Below are 22,129 nucleotides of genomic sequence, written 5' to 3'. Positions count from 1 at the left end.
CATCTTGCTTGTGCTCATATTTGGACTGACTCGGGGTCCTTCCTGGTGGCACGTGCATCTCTCAGCCAAGATGGATTCCAGTGAGAAAGATTCTGGGAGGTTGCTAGGGCATATGGACTGGCCTCTCCTCCCTCCTTTCGGCCCCTCCCGAATTCTCCCGGTTAGTTTTTGGTGGCAGCACCTTATCAGGACCTCTTGTTGCCAGACAGCTCATCCAAGTGCCTGGCCAAGGCGTGTGGTTTCAGTCGACGGTTCCCTAACATAATCTCTTGCAATCTGGAGCTATTCCTTAGTCTTTCCTTTTCTCTCATGGCTTTGACATTTTTTGAGATTAGAGGTGAGCCATTTTTAGAATATTCCCCAGTTGGGGTTTATTAAAAGGTAATTAATTAAAAGGTAATTATCAGGGAAAGATAAAAGCATGGCTTTCATAGAGATTATAAAATTGAATATGTGTTAAAAGAATGTATTTTACTCATCTGATATGAGGGAACCAGGGAGATGTTTTCACTGGTTCAAAGGGAGAGTCAAAAGGGCACAAATTTATATGAAACAGAGCAATGTCGAAGTGAATTGCAAATGGAGACAAAACTGGTTTTTCACCTGCAGGGAGGAAGTTAATTAAATCACCACTAGGCAGGACAAAATATACATATGCATCAGTTACCTACAGCTTAAAGACAGCAGGGCTGGAATCAGGGCTGGATAACCCAGAAGAGTAAGCCAGAGACACTGCATAGTTTCCTACTGAAACACGAAGTCCTTTTTCTACAGGTTTCTCCAGTGTTTTCTTCTTTTAGAAAACACATGTCTTTGGCTAGAATATCACAGATGCTTGTGTTTATTTCATTGCATCCTCTTAATGGCACATGATGTCTCTTTGTCTTATTACTGATGTTCACTTTGACCACTTGTTAAGATAGCGCCTTCCTGGTATCTCCCTGTAATGCAATTTCGCCCCTTTGTAAATAATTAAGAAATAATTTTGGAGTAGTTACACCATGGGAAATGGAAAGTGGTACAAATCAGGTTTGTATATTTTCTCCCAGAGATTTGGTTCTTCAACAATACTAACACACCACTCTTTAAAGCAATGTAGGCCATTTGTTCCCTGTTTTATTCATTGGGCTATAATTTATCACTATTATTATTTATTTTGATGTCCAGTTTGTCCCAGATATGGCTTTGGAAACTTCATCAAGCTGTATTCTGTGTCCTGCCTTGTCTCCCATTATTCTTTGAGCATTTCTGTACTTTTTGGCTCAGCGAAATTTTCCAGGCTTATCTGGATCTTTCCAGCCCTGGACCAAGTCATTTCTCCAAGGAACCCCAGTTCCTTTTAGTGGAGGGTAGTGTTTGGCTCTTGCAAAAGGGCCCAAACTCTGCTCAGGCCTCCTTCCCCATGGCCACCTACTTCTTCCACTCTGCCCAGTGGCTATTTGAAGGAGAAGGAAAGGAAGCTAACATATATGTGGATGAAAAATGTCTGCCTGCCATATCAGTAAACAAAGGACATTGTGGCCATCACGTCATCAGCCACTGCAGCTGCCTCCCACTACCCTGAGGGGGTTCAGGATGGAGAAAAGCAGGATACTGGCCCTAAATCGCTAAGGTGCATGTCAAAGGAATGATTTCAATGAGCCCAGACTGTTGCATCTTCTCATATATGGAAAAGCACTAAATCCATTAACTTAAGATGTCTGGTTTTTCTTTAGTTAACCATAATCTTTTGATGTTCTGACTCCCTGGTTTATTGCAAAACTCCTGTGTGTCCCGGCTCCTCCCTTTCCTCTTTGGAGCCATCCCTCAGCACTGTCTGATAGGCTGCCTCTGGGACTGAGTCCTCAGAAAGTCCACCGAATAAAATATAATTCTCAACTTTTAGGTAGTGCATTTTTTCTATATATATCAAATATATATATGTATTTTTTTAAATAAAGGCAGGTTAAGGAGGGGGAAGGGCGCAGGAAGAGGAAGATCACCTTATATACATTTTTAACTCCCCAGTTTTTTTTTTTTTTTTTTTTTTTTTGTGGTACGCGGGCCTCTTACCGCCGTGGCCTCTCCCGTTGCGGAGCACGAGCTCCGGACGCGCAGGCTCAGCGGACATGGCTCACGGCCCCAGCCGCTCCGCGGCATGTGGGATCCTCCCGGACCGGGGCACGAACCCGTGTCCCCTGCATCGGCAGGCGGACTCTCAACCACTGCGCCACCAGGGAAGCCCTAACTCGCCAAGGGAAGCCCTAACTCGCCAGTTTTATCAAATACTAGATCTGATCTTCTCGTGGTCAGTTAGGTTTCTGAAGTGGTTACATTTTATGTGGTTGAAAATGTGAAACTTAACTTCTTCCGAATTGAGTACCTACTCTGCATGTGCCTGACATTATAGTAGTTGAGTTACAGAGCGAGCCTTTGCCTTCAGGTAGCTAGAAGGACAGTGAGATGTCCTAAGTCATGCAGCTGATGTATTCTCAGCACTGTGGACATGGGCGCCACCCTCAGTCTGGTCAAGGAAGGGAAATCAGAAGTCAGGGAGGCTACACAGAGGAGCCTTGAATCAGATGAATTTGGGGTAAGACTTAGCTAGTCCGACAGGGAGGGGAAGGGTATTCCCCCAGCAGAGGGAAGAACACACTTAATGCCAGAGAAATGTGGCAAACTTTAGGAATGGGAAGTGGTTTGATAAGGTTAGAAACACTTGTTTCCGAATCTTTTTGACCTAATCTTTAGTTTTTAAAGAAACATAATTGTCCTTTTTTACAGACATATTTTGTTGATTGTGCACTTATTTTGCAGACTACTATCCCAGGGTTCCATCTGTGGTCCTGGAATTATTGCAATGTCTCACGGTGTCTTCCTTCAGAAGAAGCTTTTTTTTTTTTCTCTTAAGAAAAGAGAAAGTAGAATTAGTGGGCATTTTACCAAAGAAAGATAATCAACTATTTCTCCATTGTTGAGCATGTACTTAAGAACAACTGGACTAGTGTTTTTTGGCTCTGCTTTTTCATTGAAAATATGCCCCTCTTATTTCTAGGGATTTCCCCCTGTTGAATATATACCCATTCTGAGCCAAATGGAGTGTTCTTGTTGCCTTTACTCTTAAGTAAATGCAATAGGTTGGTTACAGTGGTTTAATCCCCATCTTTTGATTGTTTTGTATCATTAAAAAAACACCAGTTTATTGCTTGGAGAAATGTTTTGAAATGAATTAAGTTCTCTTAATGACTGTTAAATCTGCCCTATATCTCATCCTGGGCTTTCTTCGTGATCTGTAATTTGTGTAAAACTCATTGCTTTCACACATGCTCCTTACGTGACTGTTTTTGAATTTTGCAGACGATACCAGAAATTGCAGAAGATCATGAAGCCTTGGTAAGAATTTCTGATGGGTTGATTCAGATGATATAACACTTCCTTCTTCTCTGCCTAATGAAACCCTGTCTTCTGACTGATTGTGTAACTATGTGTATCGATGTTTTGAGTAAGTGATTTATTTTTGTTTTTTTTTTTTAAATTAATTTAAAAAAAATTTTTTTTTTTTTTTGGCTGTGTTGGGTCTTCGTTTCTGTGCGAGGGCTTTCTCTAGTTGTGGCAAGCGGGGGCCACTGTTCATCGCGGTGCGCGGGCCTCTCACTGTCGCGGCCTCTCTTGTTGCGGAGCATAGCCTCCAGACGCGCAGGCTCAGTAGTTGTGGCTCACAGGCCTAGTTGCTCCGCGGCATGTGGGATCTTCCCAGACCAGGGCTTGAACCTGTGTCCCCTGCATTGGCAGGCAGATTCTCAACCACTGTGCCACCAGGGAAGCCCCTTTTTGATGTTCTTATGAACAGGTTCTTTAAAATTTTATTTTCCTTTTCTCTTTGCTTTGTGGTAGAAAGAGTATTTTATGTTTGTAACCATAAAATGATCACATCAGGATTGCTACCCTTCTCCTGGAGCAAGGCTAGGCATAATTTTATGTATTACTTAAAAAAAAAACTTTCTTTTTTGTGGCCTATGTGATGTTCAAAGTCAAAAGTCTTTGATTTTCTTCAGTGGTTTGGTAAGAAAAAGATCCGCATTAAAAAAAATATTTAGGGCTGAAGTATGGAATGAAAATTATTTACTTTCAGTCTGAGAATGTGTTCAACCACCTATATATTTGTGAATTGCCTGATAATTATGTCTGGAAATCTCAAAACTTCTTTCTTAGAGTATTCCCTCCTCAGTGCCTTTATTATCCACTAAACAAGGTGAGTCCAAAGAGGATCTAACAAACTCTCTATAATAGGTTGAACAAAGTCCCATTTTGCTAAGTTGTTAAGTGTACAGTTTCGGTTTGAGAAGGAAGACTGAACAGTATCTGAAAATGTGCACCTTATTTTTTAAGCCTTCAGAGAAAATTCTGATCAGTGTATGATAGTGGTCTCAAATCATTCATCTTCCCCTACCCCTCCCACTAGAAGAAGTATTAATTGCAGGAACTCTTCAGTTATTAAATTCTAATAAAGTAGAAATATTGAGTTTTTAGGGTAAAGCTTCTTAAACCTAACTTTGATATATATTTTTAATATAGTAGAAGCACTTAATGGTAATAGCGGTAGAAGCCATCTTTTATGGGAATTTACTCTGTCCTGGGCATTGTCTCAATGTTTACACTCGTTACTTCTAATTCACACTTTTATCCACCATTCAAGATGAGTAAAATTAGAATTGTTTCCTTTATGAAGAAGTTAAAATGAGGTGGTGTTGGGATTCGAACTGATTTTTTCTCTAACAACCTCATACAATTTGCTAATGCAGAAGAATTTTGGGCTCTGAAGCCAAAATAATTTCTTAAAATTTATCTGCCAGTAGTTTTAATCTTTTGGTATATAGAGGTGTTGGAAGTGTGACTAAGCGTGAATCATGATTTCCATTTATCAATCGCAGACAAAATCAATGCTCAGGGCCCTGGTAATTGCAAAGTAGCTTAATCAGACTAAGTACCATAGATAATAATTATAAACTCTAGACAAAATATTGCAAACAGAAACATCGAAAAACAAGTGTCTGAAGAAACTGTATAGCAACTGAAAACAGACAGAAAGAAGTAAGTCAATCTTTGAGAGAACAAATAAGCCCTAGATGAGATTTGTGTGTTTGCAGCTTTTTGCCTGAGGAGTCCTGCTTATCCAGGTATCACGGGGTGACAAGAACCCTCAGTCTTAGTAAGTTACTAAGAGGATATAGTTTGGGGCTGGCAGAGTGGCTAGATTATTAAGGGGAATCCATGAAAGGAAGGAGGCTCAGAGGGTATGAGACGACCCCATATCTCTATATAAACTCTGCCAAATCTATCACTGATCACTGAAGTGTGAATATACGTGTGTATGGGAACCCCAAAGGGACCTGGTAAAATTAGCAACTGGAAATGGGAAGAATTGGGAAGAGATTTAAACTGTCACTCACTGAGGAGTTTGGAGTCTGATTCTAGCCAAGTTAACTTCCTACTAGAACAAAAACCAATTCTTCAGAAGAACAAAGCTGAACTATGGCCTTGGCAATGTTTCATTCCCAATGTTCAGAATACAGTAAAAAATTACTAGGTATATAAGGAATAGGAAAAGATGACCTATACTTAAGAAAAGAAATAAAGCAAGTAGTAGAAGCCTGCCTTGAGATGACCCAGATGTTGGAAATAGCAGCTGAAAATTTTAAAGCAATGTTTATAAATATATTAAAAGACTAAAGAAAAGCATTAGCATATTAAATTCGCAGATGGGGAGTCTCAGCAGAGAAATGGAAATAAGAAATAACCAATTGGAAATTATGAAACTGAAAAGTGTAATATTTAAAATGAAAAATTCACTGTAGGAGTTGAAGATGGCAGAAGAGACAGTAACCTTGAAGATATATCAGTATAGGTTACCCAATCTGAAGACTAGATGAGGTGAATAGTGAATAATTGACCTGTGAGATAGTAACAGTTGATTTTAAATACATTTAATTGGGGTACCAGAGAGAGAGGAAAAAGATAATGGGGCAGAAAAATGTTTGAGGAAATAATGATAGAAAATTTCTGAAATTTGTTGAAAAACATAAATTTTTAGATCTAAGAAGCTTGTTGAACCCAAGTGGGATAGATAGAAAACTATGCCTAGAAACATCATAGTCAAACTTCTGAAATTGAAGGATAAAAAGGATACCTTGAAGGCAGCCAGAGAAAATCAACTTATTACATTAAGAAAATGAAAATAAGAATGAGAGCTGACTTCTCATTAGAAATATGGAGGCCAGAAGGCAACCTCTTAAAAGTGCTGAAAGAAAAAAAAAAAAACTTGTCAACCCAGAATCCTTTTCTAATAACACTATCTTGGAAATGAAGGTGAAATAAAAGTACTTTCAAATAAAGGAAAACTAAGATGGTTCATTGTCAGCGGATACACACTACAGGAAATATGAAGGAATTCTTCAATTAAGAGGCTTCAGATCAGATTTGAAAAAGCAGGACCCAGCTATATGCTGTTTACAAGAGATATACTATAAATACAAAAGAACATGTAGTTTGAAAGTGGAAAAACATATACCATGTAACTGGAAATGATAATAAAACATTTGTTTTATTAATATCAGGTACAATAAGACTTCAAGGCAACATATTATCAAAGATTAAGAGAGATAACTCACAATAAAAAATGGTTGGCTCATTAGGAAGACATAAAGTGTTAAATGTGTCTGTACCTAATATATAAGGCTTCAAAGTACATGAAGCAAAATCTGACAACTAAAGAGAAGTATAGACAAATCTGTAATCATGGTTGGAGATTTTAACACTCTTTTCTAATTTCTTTTTTAATTTCTAATCTCCCTTCAAGAAAGAATTTGCTAATCAACCCTGAGGAGTACAGTCAGCTGATAGCTTCCGGCTATAGCACGTTCAAGATCCATAACAGCTTTCTAACCAAGACCATACACGCTCTTTCTAGGCAGCCCCTAGTCAGTGAGCCTGATGAGCACGGTGCACATACCAGGGCCTGGCCATTTCTGCCCATTGCGGGACCCCTCTAACAATCCGTATTTATACTGAGCTTCCTCTTGGGTTGGCTGGGACTGTCAGAGCTACATCTGCGTCCTCTTCCCTTTCACAGGCATCATATCTACCTCGCGGTCTGAAGGGTATTCTTACCCAGTCTTGCTTTGTGCCTCTTTATCTTTCACAAGCACCACCTATCTTCCAATAAACCTCTTGCTCTCCTTACTCCATCTCAGCGTTAACTGAGGACTAAACTGACACAAAACTGACCTGTGAGGACATAGAAAATCTGAATACCCACATCTGTTAAAGAAGTTGAATTCATTTTCAAAAGCCTTTACACAATGAAAATAGGTTACAATGGTGAATTTAATTATACATATGCAGAAGAAATACCAAATCTGCACATATGGTTTCAGAAAATAGAGGTAGAGGGGAAAAGTCCTCAGTCATGTTATGAGGCCTATGAGGCCAGTATCACTCTGATACCAAAACCTGACAAAGCCAATGCAGGAAATAAAAATTAATCAACAGAGGTGCAAAACTCCCCAGAAACGTATGAACAAATATAATCAAGCGATGTATAAAAAATATTTGTGGGGCTTCCCTGGTGGCGCAGTGGTTGAGAGTCCGCCTGCCGATGCAGGGGACACGGGTTCGTGCCCTGGTCCGGGAGGATCCCACATGCCGCGGAGCAGCTGGGCCCGTGAGCCATGGCCGCTGAGCCTGCGCGTCCGGAGCCTGTGCTCCGCAACGAGAGAGGCCACAACAGTGAGAGGCCCGCGTACTGCAAAAAAAAAAAAAAAGATTTGTGGCCTGTAAAGATTTATCTCAAAAATAGTTTAACATCTGAAAAATCAGTCACTGTGACTTAGTATTTAGCAAAATAAAGGAGAAAACTTAAAGAGAAAAAGCATCTTTACAGATACAGAAAGTAGATAATAGATACAGAAAAAGCATTTCATAGCGTCCAACAGTCATTCATAAAAATTCTCAGCAATCGAGGAATAGAGGGAACTTCCTCAACCTGATAAAGACTATCTGCAAAAAAAAAAAGCGTTATACTTAATGTTGGAAGACTGAATCCCCACCCCTCCCAATAAAGATTGGGAATAAGGCAAATATGTAGCACTTCTATTCAACCTTGTACTGTAGTTTTTAGCCATAGCAATAAGTCAAGAGAGAGTTAAAAGACATAGTGATCAGAGAGGAAGAAGTAAAACCAACTCTATTCGCAGAGGACATGATTGACTATGTAGAAAATCCTAGGGCATCTATAAAGAAACTGCTAGATCTCATAGCTGAATTTAGCAAAGTTTCAGGATATAACATGAGTATATAAAAGGGACATATTTTTATACCTTAATAGCAAACAACTGGAAAATGAAATTTTATAATTTCCATTTACAAAGTGTCAAAAATCATAAAATTCTTAGGAATAAATTTAACAAGAGACATCAGTATCTGTTCACTGAAAAAAAAATATATTGCTGAAAGAAATTAAAGAAGACCTAAATAAGTGGAGAATATACTATTTCTTGGATTGGAAGACACAATATACTTAAGATAGCAATTCTCTCCAAATTAGGTTCAGTGAAATACAATCTTTTAAAAAGTAATTACGAGCCAATCCTAAAAACTTAAAGGAAATGTACTGGACCTAGAAGAGCCAAAACAGTCTTGAAAAACTCATAAAAATCAGTAAAGTTGGAAGATTTCATTAACTGACTTCAAGGCTTCCTGTAAAGTTAGTTATTAACACAATATGATATTGGTGTAAGAGGATAGACAGATCCATGGAATAGAATAGAGTCCAAAATTGATCCACAGTTAAATTTTCAATAAAGGAGCCAAGAGAATATATGCTGACGTAAGAAATGCTATGATTCTAAAGGGTAAGGGAATGTCTGAAGGGCAACAGAAATCCATACATTTCAGTGTATATAAGTTTTACCAGAAACAAAATAAAATACTAGGGAAAACTCAAAGGGCAGGGTAGAACTATATTCATTAATTCTGGCAATTAGGGATATATTCAGTATGATTTATTAATATCTTTGAAACTGGTCTTTATTTTCATCTTTTCTCTGCTTCTCTTTTGGGCATGACACCCAGTGGAGACATTTGGAAGCACTATTCTTTTATAAAATTAGCAGCATAAAATTTAAATGCTTTGAGATTGGCTGAATTTTGTTGGAAAGAAGAGGGTCTCTACTGAATTGATGAGAAATATTTATTTGAATCATTCCAGCACACATGGTGTGTTGGCTGTGACATGGCTGTCAACCAGCATGTAAAGTTTGCAGTCGGCTTAATTTGTGTCAGTCAGTGCTGCAAAATCTTTAGCTTGGCACTTTCTAAAAAAAAATAAACCAAACAAATAAAAATGCTCCCCGCAGGTGCCATGTGGTTGCTTTATATTTGTAGTCCTTTTAGCCTTGATCTTCTGCACCCAGCACTGACTTCAGAGACAGGACCCTGGCTCCTGCCTTCCCTCTTGGAGCCTGAGTCACTCCTCTAGCAGTGAAATAAGCATCTGTGTCAGGGTTCAAGAAGAGCTTTTATAGCTGCCTCATTTGAAATGAGATGATTGAGTCCGTTGATTTGGAAGGTGATACAGTTTTAGCATGGCTCTCCTTTTCTTGCAACTAAGGATTTGAAGTTGAATTTTGAAAAAATTCTCCCTCATGTAAACCTAGTATGCCATCCAGCAACCAGTTATAATGAATTATATATGTCATATATATACTATATGTATAATATAGTATATATGCATATTATATATTTTATAATATATAACATATAAACATAGTATATCTAATAACATTTATATCTATATATTTATAAGATACATATATATGATTATATATAATAGATGTCTAATAACATTATATCCATAGAGTATATAGTTATATATTTAAATATATTAAATGTAATTAGATAATATTTATATAAATATAAATTATATAACATTTATATAAAACATTAGATGGACCAAGAGAGCTCTCCTTCTCTTGGGCACCTTGGTGTGATGTGAAGAAGCTTCTCTCATTTGTCAGTCGTTCACATTAATGGGTTATCACAAAGCCCAGAAAGCCCTAACTGCGCTCTCAGAAATGGTGCTCCAACTCCTTAACAACCTTGGGGAGTTAAATCCTGGTCCCAAGAGCAGCTTGGAGGTTTGGAAACCAAACAATACTCTTTCCCTTTTTCTCCATCTTTTTCCCAGGTCCTTGCAGCCTGTCTGAGGAGCCTGTAGGCAGAGCTCTGGAACACTTGAGGGACAATCCCCAGATGTTACTAAGGCCATTTGGATTATGAGTCCATTGAGCAAGGAGCAGAGTCATTTTGCCTTCAGATAATTAGACAGCATAAATACAATTTATCTTTTGCTTTTAAAGCAGTTAATGAAGACTAATATCATCTCTAGTCCCAGCTACAGGGAATACAAAGAAGAGTTTGATTTCAGCAGCATGTTACTCCTTTTTCACTGCCCGTTCCATTGCTTGTTCTTTTAGTGACAATACTGAGGTAGTATTTTTGCACTGTGTGGAGGTCACAAATGCCATCCTCCAATGTCTTATAGATGGGCATCTTATAGCAGTTGAGGTCTTTTAGCGTGCCAGGTGTAAACAGATGTCAGCCATTCGTTATCACTTGGTGGTTGTTTTTTCCTTTTTATAAGTAAAAAAATTGCTAATATGGTTTATCACTAATAATATAATAAAATAATAAATTAGCTAATATTGGTTACTAATAATTCTATACATTATTATGTAATAATATTTTCACAGTAATTCTAATGCCTACATAATCTGTTAATAAATCTTACTAATTGCTTTTATTTCCTGGCTCTCTTATTTTCCTGAGGCAATTTCCTGCTTTTTTTTTTTTTTTTTGCAAGCTAATGTTTGGATTTTCTTAGGACTCATTGTCTGTAGAAAGAGCCATTCTGGAATTTTTATATAACCTTTCTTGCTAGTATTTTTAATACCATTTTCCGCCTATCTTTCTGCTTTTTTTTGTTTTCTTAAAATAAGCTTGAGTTTTCTGGTTTGGAATTTCCTTTTTGGGGCATGATTCTCTGATGCCACCCTGTATGATTGGGATTGCCCGCCTGTGACTCAGAAAAGCCTTAAAAAAATATTTGCTGCTTTTCTCTCTGGCTTGAAACGTTTGGCTTTTCTTGCAATTTTCTTTTTCTCTCTCCAAGGACAGAGAATTCTTGACACAATGAAGACAGACATTTGAAAATCATGAGCTTTATGTACCTTTTTAAAATACCACTTTGCATAATGATAATAACTGACATTCGCATACTGCCTTCCATGTGCTATACAATGCTTAGAGGGCTCTAAGTATGGTAGCTCCTTTCATTTCCCCAGCAATCCTCTGAGTTAGGTATCACCACCACCACCAGCATCACTGTCGTCCTCATTTTTATAAAATGAGGAAACCGAGGCATACAATGTGTCCTTGTCCACTGAGAGCTGGAGGGTAGCCTCTGCTGTCTGACTCCAGAAACCAACCGCTTAGCCATTTCTATCAGGCGCACCTCATCCCCTCTGATCTCCGGCAGCTTGGGATCACGGTCCTTTCCTGAGAGCCACTTCCTCTTTGGTAGGTCTCTTTTCAGCACCACAGCTTCGGAGATGATGCAGAATTTTCCAGGTCTGTTATTGAGGCTGGGCTGAGAACACTAGGAAGAAGGGAAATTGTGAAGCTGTTTTAAAAGAAATATGAGGGCTTCCCTGGTGGCGCAGTGGTTGAGAGTCCGCCTAGCGATGCAGGGGACACGGGTTCGTGCCCCGGTCTGGGAGGATCCCGCATGCCGCGGAGCGGCTGGGCCTGTGAGCCATGGCCGCTGAGCCTGCGCGTTCGGAGCCTGTGCTCCGCAACGGGAGAGGCCACAGCAGTGAGAGGCCCGCGTACCGCAAAAAAAAAAAAAAAAAAAAAGAAATATGAGCTTGTTTCCTATTCTATTAATTGAAAATGGATGGGAAGATTCAATCTAGACACTTTATGAGACTTTGTAGTGTAGCAACTGTGATATATAAGAGTCTACAGATTAAAAATCTGAACAACTAATTTTATTTTTAAAAAATCAAGCATGTGAATCAGTGTGGTTGTATATAGTGTGGAGATCCTGGTGGGCGTAATTCAATGTACTTGAAGAGAAAGTACTTCTCTTGAGAGTTTTGAGTTACTATTTATTATGGTGATAATTTACAGTAGAGGTGAGTTTCTGTAAAAGATTCTCAGTGTTGTTTTGAAAGCCCTAGAAATCAGGGTATTGTCTGATAAGGGTCACAGGTGGAGCTTGTTTAGAAGGCCGTTCTTTTACTTGAGCTTGCCTGATCTCTGCTTAGACTTCTAACCCACTCATGAGACCCTTCCTACAGCCTTTTGAATCACAGCAAGTCTATAGCCAGCAAACAGTTATTATCTATAATATTCTAGAAAGATATTATATAAAGCCTATTAACTAAAGATAAAATGCTGGCCAGTGTAATATAGAAATGAATATGTTTACTTACATATATATTGGTATCTATGTGTGTGTGTGTAAATGCACTCACCCAAACACACACACACACACACACACACACACACACACACACAAATATAGACCACAAGAATCCTTTGCAAAATGCTAATACTGTTAATAGAATTATTTATAATCTTCCCTGTTGGATACCCAGAGATAATAAAAGAAGCATATTGCCCTCTTCCTAATTTTTGTTTGCTGGGAAGGTTTTTTAAGCTATCATTTACTGAATTCTTGTATGTTACACACTTTATTAAGTGCTCTACAAGCAGCCCTGTGATGAAATAGATTTCACTATACAGTTTTTCAGCAGAGAAGACCGAGGCTCAGGGAGATTAGGGACCTGCCCAGTACAACACAGCTCACCTGAGTGAGAGTGTGAGCCCAGGTGTGTCCCACGGAGGCCCTGGCTCCCCTCTGTGAAGCCACCTGCCTCCTGCCTATTGACTCATGTTTGCAAGGACATTGCCTGTGGCCCAGCTGCTTATCCCAGCGATCTCTTACAGTTCTGCTTGTATTCAGCTTTCTAAAGCTTTCTCACTTCTGTCTTCCCTTGTGTGTAGCTCTTGGGCCCATCACCCTTATACCAGCTTGTGTTTTCCAGCTTTGGAGACATGCTGTCCTTCACCCTGACGGCCTTTGTGGAGCTGATGGACCACGGAATAGTGTCCTGGGATACGTTTTCGGTGGCATTCATTAAGAAGGTAATTCAGATTGTGCTTCCCAAGGTCAAATCACTTCCTTCTTTTCCAGATGTTTTTCTCTGGTTTGAGCATATTTTAGAATGGTTTCTTTTAGTTCTTTGTGTTAAAGTGTGAGTGTGGTTTTTGATAGTATTATGTATGTGGGGGTCAGGGCACCTAAATTCTGTATGAAAAATGACGTTTTCTTCCCACTGGGATCATAAGGGATTGTATAATACATGAGAACCCATAGTCAAGGAAAATCAAGGTGACATGTTAAAATCAGAGAAGCATCTGCTGAGCCCCTGTTCTGGACTCTGCTGTTCTCAAGATCTAAGCAGAGTTCCTGCTGTCCTTCCCAATCCTTCTCCCCTTAACCAGGTGTTCAGGAAACGGGAAAGAGGCAAAATATACGGATTCTTATATGACTGGGTCTGAAGCAGGAATGTAAGAGAAGAAGGTGTGCTTGGATCCATGCCTCTTAGGCCGAGTAAGCCTGCTTACTGGTAATCTTGGTGCAATAAATGTCTCTGAGATCAACTAATTCGATTGGTTCCTACTTTCCTTAGGAGGAAACTAATGAAGGTACAGGCAAAGATGGACCTGGTTTGGGGAGAGAGGGCAGAAGAGGCCCTACCATTCCCAGCGTTGAATAGTAATAAAGACGTGTCTGCAAATTTACAATTCTGTTTCCAGTGTTCTAACTAAAAATGAATAGCCCTGACTTTATAACTATTAAGTGTAGTATTAAATCAAGAATCATTATTATTTATTAATTTGTTAACTTATTTTTCCTCTCTTTGTATTTGTGAAATGGTTTATAAATGTATAGGCATCTTTCTTCCTGCTGTTTTTGGGAATGAAGAGTTGTTTGGAATTCATACATTTATCTTATCTAGATTCCTGGGAAGGGTTGTCTAAAATAAAGAATTTCAGAGAGTCTGTGCAAAAGCTGGAAAATCAAAGCAAAATCCAGTATGAGTCACTTGAGTCTTTAAAGACTTTTATTTTGAAATCATGGTAGAGTTAGAGAAAATTTGCAAAAAAAACAGTACAGAATGTTCCATATAAGCTTCAACCAGTTTCCCTAAACATTTTGCATAATAATAGTATCATTATAAAAACTAGGAAATTAACAGTGGTGTAATACATTATTTAATTTCAGCAGTATTTCTACCAATTTCCTTTCTCTGGTTAAGGACCAGATCCAGGATCCAAGACTGCATTTAGTTGGCGTGTCTCCCAATGTGACATTTCCTCAGTTTTTCCCTGTCTTTCATGACTTTGACAATTTTGAAGAATACTGGTCAGTTATTTTGTAGAATGTCCCTCAGTCTGGGTTTTTTGATATTTCCCTCATGATTAAATTAAGGTTATGCATTTTCGGCAAGAATATTAGAGAAGTAATGTTGTGCCCTTTTCAGAGCATCACATTGGGGTTTGAGATGTTAATATGCTTATTAATGGTGATGTTGACCTTGATTATGTGGATAAGGTGGTATCTTCTGGGTCTCCCCACTGTGAAGTTATCTCTTTTCTTTTTGAAGTTAGTCAGTACCTGGAGGGTATGCCTTGAATTGAAGAGCATAGAAGAGCCCCTAGTCTGTTCATTGAGGGTGTTGGGAGCAGAAGCCCCACAGATTGAACGCCTTCATGATGTTACCTATTTTTTTCAGAGGAGGGCCGATTGGGAACCCAGGGCCTTCTTGACGCACCTCTGAATCCCTTTTTCCTACGAGGGAAACAAGTAATGGGAACCACCTAGAAAACATACAAAGAAGGATGAAGCCTCTTTTTGCCTATATTTGTCAGTGGTATGAATTGCTAAAAAAAGGAGAAATGACTGTAGAAGAGAAAGCCAAGGAAATCCTGATGTGTTAGGAAGTACTTTCCTTTGGTGGTGACAGGAAATGCAAGCATTAGATTATGAATGCAGAGAAAAAATTGCTGTAATTTTTCTTTCCAAGATAAAAGTTCTAGAGAAATGGAATATTATTCAGCCGTAAAAAGAATGAAATATTGCCATTTGTAGCAACATGGATGGACCTAGAGATTATCATACTAAGTGAAGTAAATCAGACAAAGACAAATATTATATGATATCACTTATATGTGGGATCTAAAAATAGTACAAATGCACTTATTTACAAAACAGACTTACAGACATGGAAAACAAACTTATGGTTACCAAAGGGCAAAAGGGAGAGGGATAAATTAGGAGTATGGAATTAACAGATACACACTACTATATATAAAATAGATAAACAACAAGGACCTACTGTAGAGCACAGGGAACTATATTCAATATCTTGTAATAACCTATAATGGAAAAGAAGCTGAAAAAGAATATATATATGTGTGTGTATATATATATATATATATATATATATACACACACACATGTATATATGTACACATACATATATAAAACTGAATCACTTGCTGTACTGACACTAACAGAATATTGTAAATCAACTGGACTTCAATTTAAAATAAAAGTTCTAGGGGAAGTAAGTTCAAATCTAAAAATGCTGGGTTTTGCACATTTTTTATACTTAACAGAATTTTTCAATTCATTCTGAGTTTATGGCAGGCCTTTCTTTCCTACATCCAAATTGCTTAGCTTTTCTGATATTAGAGCCTCTTTTGCTATAAAAACAGTGCCGTTCTGAACGTGAATTCCTTGAAGTTATGTTATGCTTTCACCCACATTATCTCTTTTGATGCCCACAGCAAATCCTTTGCGGAACAGAGCAGTTAGTCTTGCTATTCCTGGTCAGGAGATGAGGACACAATGGCTTGGGGAGATTGAGTGAGGTTATAGAGAGCGGGGTGTCATTGGTCCCCCGGGTCAGGGCTCCCTCCCCCATCATCATGCACCTGTGTTTTAAGCGATGGAAAGAACAGCTCCTGAAGAATAGTCCTGTTGAAGCAGCGTTACCTGTTGTTCAGCCCTCCCTGACCTCACTGGTGCAGAGTTAACTGATTTCTTCTGCTCTCCATTCTCCTTGGATCTTGTATATGCCACTATCCCAGCACTTAACCACATTTCTGAGGACTTCTTGTTCTTTTGACTGGCTCTCCCAAGAGACCATGAGTCCTTGGAGGGTGGAACCGTGGCTTTCTTCCTCTCTCTATCCTTAGAACCCGGCATAGAGTAAGACCTTAATACGTTTCTGTGAAATGAATGAGTGAAATTTGCTTTGGAAGCATTTTTTTAAACCCTGAAACTTGAAGAAAAAAAAAAATACTGTGCCACTGTATTTAAATATATTTCAATTAAAACTTCAGTTATGAATATAAAGGAATTACAAAGCTGTCTTTCTTTAAATGATGTGAGTTGTGGTTAGAGAGAATGACAATAATCTAATTTCCTAACTGCTTATGAAAACAGTTTTCATTCACTGAAATTAAATAAAAATCATATTAGATCTAAGGAAGCAGACTAGCAGTCTTGGCAGTTTAAGTTAAAACTTAAATATTTTTCAAAAGGCAGCACGTTTAATATATGCTATCCTCATTCCTAGTCATTCTGTTTCCTTTGCATTGCTACTTAAATCTCAACTCCTTATGTGAATTAAAAAAAAGTGGTCATCAGAAAATGACTTTATAATTGATAGTTTTTGTAAGGTTAACTTTTTTATTCATTAGCTGGATCAAATTCAGCACTTTGACAACCCAGGAATTGTATACAGGCAACTGTCTTTTAAATGGAGCTTTATCTAGACAAAAATCAACTAGGAAATGCGCCGACAAAAGATGCTTATCTCTGTGGTCCAGACTTGGCTTCCTATTAATGCCAAATTCATACGACTTCGGAGCAATATTTTTCCCCTGCCAGCCTTGGTCTCCTTCTCCACTATCTATTTCGTTATGTGTGAATCTAGATTCTAGTTTACAAACTTTTTCTGTAATAAATAACATCATTTCATAAACACTTTGAAACTTGGAATCTCTTGATGCCAATATATAACGTTGTTGCTTTTTAAAGACTTGGCTTCTTAGGGAGAGGGTCAGAAGGCATGGAGAGGAAAGAAATGAAAAAAAAAAAAAACCTAGAACTTTCTGTGCTACCAGTTGGTTTTCCCCTAGCCAAGTATAATATCAGTGATTTTTCTTGGAAGGAAAGTTTTATACAAATGCTCTTGAAACCTTAGCTCTGCAGGAGGGCCTGGTTCACCCTGCAGTATTTTCAGCGCCTGGATAAACATCCAGCCAGTTTCAGCTTAGAGACCCAATAATTTTTGCCTCTTAAAAACTTGAGAGATTTATGGGCCTCTGCCCAGATAATTTAAAATATGGGAGTGGAGCTCCATGTTCTCCATGGATCTTTTCAGTTTTGATAATTTAGGATAATTTTAAGATCTCAATCTAAGTGATTCAAAGAAGTGTTTATGTAATTTTAATAATTTGTATCATTGATTCATGTGATGACCCTTAGCTTCTAAAATGTCACCCAAATATTCCTATGTTTTATTTCGGTAGCACTTTTAAATGAGTGGAAGCACGTGGAGGTAATATATATAATTACTTGTAGTTCCTCCTACCTCTTTTTCCCTTTGATACAGACCTACTTTGAAGAAGCTGTCCTTTGATTGATTTAGGCCGGCTCACCTGTATTGACCAAAAGTACAGAAATGGAGCTGGGAAAAATTTAAAGGCGAAGGAAGTCATTATTGACTTTTGGGAAGACAAGGGAAATTAAAATTTAACCAGACTATCTTTAACCTTCTATAAGCTATACTACGATCTATAGTTTTTAAACTAGACATAGAAAATAACATTTATACAGTCACAGATTCGTCCATGCACCAATAAGGAGCCTGTCTACAGTCATCATGTTTGCTCAATCAGCCCTGATGCCTTGGTTATTAGTACTCATTAGTTGACAGTATTGGGTCATTTAGATGTCTAGTTAAAACTATTGACAAAATAAGGCAAAAGATAGAAGTTAGTTTCAAAAAATGACTAGTATCTCCTACAGAATTGTGCATAGGACTCTAGTGAGTTGTGTGCCTGCTCTCTGCCAGCTTAGTGTGTTACACAAAATTTTGTATCCTGCTTCAGGCTTGCTGAAGAGATGGGATCTATGTGTCAAGGAAGAGCTGAAGTGACGGAAAAGATTAACTTTAAACAATACCTTGAGGAAGGTAATAGATTAGTTTCATGAGAGAGAAATATATAAAAATGGCAAATGGAAATGGAATATATATGTGGGGTACAATGTCTGAATGAAAGCAAAGACCATAGCCTGCTTTACCATCATTGTATAAGCCTGTTGGGAGCAGGTGAGAGTTAATAATTTGCAGAGAACTTTAAAACCCATTATAAGAAAGTGTGTGCTTCATACCAGGAAAACATTGAGAGTTTTGATTGAGTATTTCAAGAAAGGAAATACTGTCACAGGATATTTATGGAAGTAAAGGGTAAATTTGTATTAGAGGGAAATCTTGAATATAGAGGAAACTGAAGAAGATGCTGTCTTAGTAACCCAGGAACGAGTTGGACCGTGGGCCAGTGTTATGTATATACAGCTGAACATGTATCATAGGGGAGACATTGCAAATGTGTCCACGGAAATAGAAAGTAGGGAACTAAGACTATTAATCACTAATGATTATGGCAGACTTCAAGAAAGGTGATACTTGAGAAGGCAGGAATAAGAAGTCAATGAGATTGATTTTTAGCCCATTTAATTTTAGGCTTTGTTGGAATGTCTAAGTGGAGGTATACTTTTGGATGCCAAGAATAAGCACGTAACATACTTCATAGTAAATGACTTTTTTTTTTTTTTTTTTTTTTTTTTTTTGTGGTATACGGGCCTCTCACCGCTGTGGCCTCTCCCGCTGCGGAGCACAGGCTCCGGACGCGCAGGCCCAGCGGCCATGGCCCACGGGCCCAGCCGCTCCGCGGCATGCGGGATCCTCCCGGACCGGGGCACGATCCCACGTCCCCTGCATCGGCAGGCGGACTCTCAACCACTGCGCCACCAGGGAAGCCCGTAAATGACTTTTTAATCTGTCTGTGCTAGATTATAAAGTCCTTGAATTTAAAAATCATGTGTGTTTGCTCATCTCTTGATTTCCAGATCCTAGGTCAGTGCAAGCCTGTTTCATAGCATATGGTCAATACATATTACTTGAATGAATGCAAAGAAGGGATGAAGGCTAGAGGGTGGGGGAGGGAGGTTGACCATCAGCTTTCAGCTGGAGGATTCTCCATGGAGTCTTAAAGGTACATCCAAATTTACTAAATGGAGACAAGAAAAGGAGCATGGAAGGAGAATAGAATTAGTGCAGAGAAATAAGAGTTACTGTCAATGCACTTCTTTGTGAGTTCTTCAGTTTTCTACTAAGTGCCAAGAATTATACTGGGACAATGAAAAATGGTTGGGGTGGTGCTGGTGGGGAAGTCAAAGAATTTATATTCTATTTAGAAGAGATCTAAGTTAGGTGTTAAACCATGAGCACGGTATGAGGGCCATTGGATTTGGGGGAGAGAAAGTTGGCCTTAGAGAAGGAAAGGTGGCATGATAGATATCATAGGGGAGCTGACCCATCTATGAGGATTAAGGCGAGGGCTTGGCAGGGACAGTAAACACATTAGAGAAGTTTACTAGCTGTGAAAGGAGCTAAAGCAGTCTTTTGAGAATCTTAAAGTTCTCATACTCTTCCTGTAGTCTGTATTATAAAATAATAGCTTTTTGGAATATAAATCATAATGTTACTTTATTTCTTCATGTCATTTATTTTTCACCCCATGAGATCCAGGTGTATCTGGAGGCACAGAGGGTGTTGATATCTGTACCCCTCACCCCTACTTTCACTGGGGAGTCATTGGGCTAAAAACAGTTGAGCTGGTAACTGTCAGTTGTCATGGTCCTTTTGCATTTTATCTTGTACAATGATGGAGAGAGGATGAGAAGGGGACAGTGAGACAGCAGAAAGGGAGAAATTAGTTTTGAAGGGGGGGAGCAGTAAGTGTCAATTTGTCATGGAACCAAATTATTTAGCTTTTAAGAAAGCAGTCATTATGATGATATAATAACAGCGTTTTAGTGTGAGTGTCAACAGACAGTAAGAACTTTTAATGAGGCCTCTAAAATAAAACCTTCATGGTACCCATGTGTTTGGGTTACTGTGATCCATTATTCTAATGCTTATTTTACTTCCCTCTTACATTGTGATTTATTATGCTTGAGGCTTTAGTGATTAATTCCTTAGGGAATGTATTTTAGAGCTTCAACGACTATTTTAACTTTTAACACTTCTAATTTAAATGTTTTCCTGTTTGCTAAATTTGAGAGAGATGAGAAGAATTTATTTTAACCATAAGGAATTGGAAGAATGGGGGAAAGAGTGTTTCACTGAGTGTTCCGTTGAATAAAAAGGAGAATAGCCAGTGAGTGAAAAGTTGCCAGTTGCATTGTGTTGACAAGTGTGATTTGTGTGAGTCCCTCAAGAATGTAACAGGAGGATAATAAGAACATAAAAGCCACAGATCGTGTGGGTGAAGGAGTAGCCTGGAAATGGAAGGGAATGGCTATTAGTATATGTTGAAATTACTGTCTCAAAGAAACACAAGAGTTCTTACAATATATGTGTTGAAATTGTCTGCCCCTGAAAGCTGAAACTCAGAAGAATCATTCCAGAAACACCAGACAGAATAATTCTTTGAAGCTGTTTCCTTTTTAAGATTGCTTATTACTGAGCTAGAGAAATAGGATATAAATAGTGGTCTGTAATAATCTGGTGAACAATCATTGTTGACTCCATGCGTTTCTGACTATTCTTCTGTAATAGTACTATTCCAAGTACTTTTCGTCCTCGGTGTCTGGTGTTTCTTAAATGAGCTCCCGATTTACTTGATTTGCTCCCTTCTCTACTTCTTTGCTCTGCTTAGCATGAGTTGTGTCCCGCTTGGGTTTTCAGATAGCAAGTTTTGTCAACAAGTCGGCCATAGATGTCTCCATCCTGCAGCGGTCCTTGGCCATTCTGGAGTCCATGGTGCTCAACAGCCATGACCTCTACCAGAAGGTGGCGCAAGAGATCACTATCGGCCAACTCATTCCCCATCTTCAAGGGTAAGCAAGATTGACTCCACCACAGTGGGAAGGGAAAATGCTTCAGGTGGACAGCCACCATAACCCCCTGGGAAAGGTTTCATATTGGTTTGACTAATACACAGAAAAAGAATCTTGATTTGGTATATAATCAAACCATGTCCCATGCTTGTCCCCCATCACACTGACATGGCACAGTTACTTGCCCCTGGGTGCTCCCCTTGTTTGCTTTTGTCACTGGTCTGCCCCCAGTGCCTTGGTAGGCACTCACTTCTGATCAATGTTGGTAGATATCGGTAGAGTTTTACTTTTAATAAGACACAATAGGACAATTTGTTCTCTTAAGTTCTCGACAGTCTTTATCCTTAATCATATAAAATAGTGCTTTCTGTGATATAATGAGAATTTTCATACTCAATTAGGAATTTTTAAAGCCAGGCTTCTTTCTTAGGCTCCAGGTGATTACAATGACCTTTGATTGCTGTATTCTATAATATACGAATTTTTTAAGAGGCTTGAGCTATGAGACAGCTGCCCTAGCAGACTTCGGTCTTTGGGGATCTCTCCTTCTCTCTATGCTTAGGTAACTAGTAAGGTTGCCTCTGATGATACAAGCCTGAGAAGGAATCCCTTGTACGATGCCACTTTATCAATTAAAGTATTTGGATTGCAGGTGGCAAGAAGCATCCTGAGCTAGGACAGGGAGTTTATTGAAAGGATACTGGCGCACTTTATAGAACCGAGGAATGACTTAAGTAGCTAAGCCTTGGGAAGGACAGAAACTATGGCCTCCTTGGAGTCCTCACAACAGGCCTTTTCTCTAGCGTACTGGCTGGCAGTCAT

General features: G+C 38.7%; 1 protein-coding gene across 1 annotated transcript in view; it reads left to right on the top strand.

Moving 5' to 3' along the window:
• ELMO1 (engulfment and cell motility 1) overlaps window positions 1-22,129 on the top strand; it is a 495,322-nt gene that overhangs the window by 121,486 nt on the left and 351,707 nt on the right. Inside the window, exons 7-9 of the mRNA XM_082847008.1 lie at window positions 3,337-3,372; window positions 13,146-13,245; window positions 21,156-21,307. Of these exons, the coding sequence (XP_082703134.1) occupies window positions 3,337-3,372; window positions 13,146-13,245; window positions 21,156-21,307 (288 nt within the window). The remainder of the gene's footprint in view (window positions 1-3,336; window positions 3,373-13,145; window positions 13,246-21,155; window positions 21,308-22,129) is intronic.

This window comes from Leucopleurus acutus (genome assembly GCF_964270905.1).
Source record: "Leucopleurus acutus genome assembly, chromosome: 9".
Classification (NCBI taxonomy): domain Eukaryota; kingdom Metazoa; phylum Chordata; class Mammalia; order Artiodactyla; family Delphinidae; genus Leucopleurus; species Leucopleurus acutus.
This window is presented reverse-complemented; position numbering and strand designations above follow the sequence as displayed.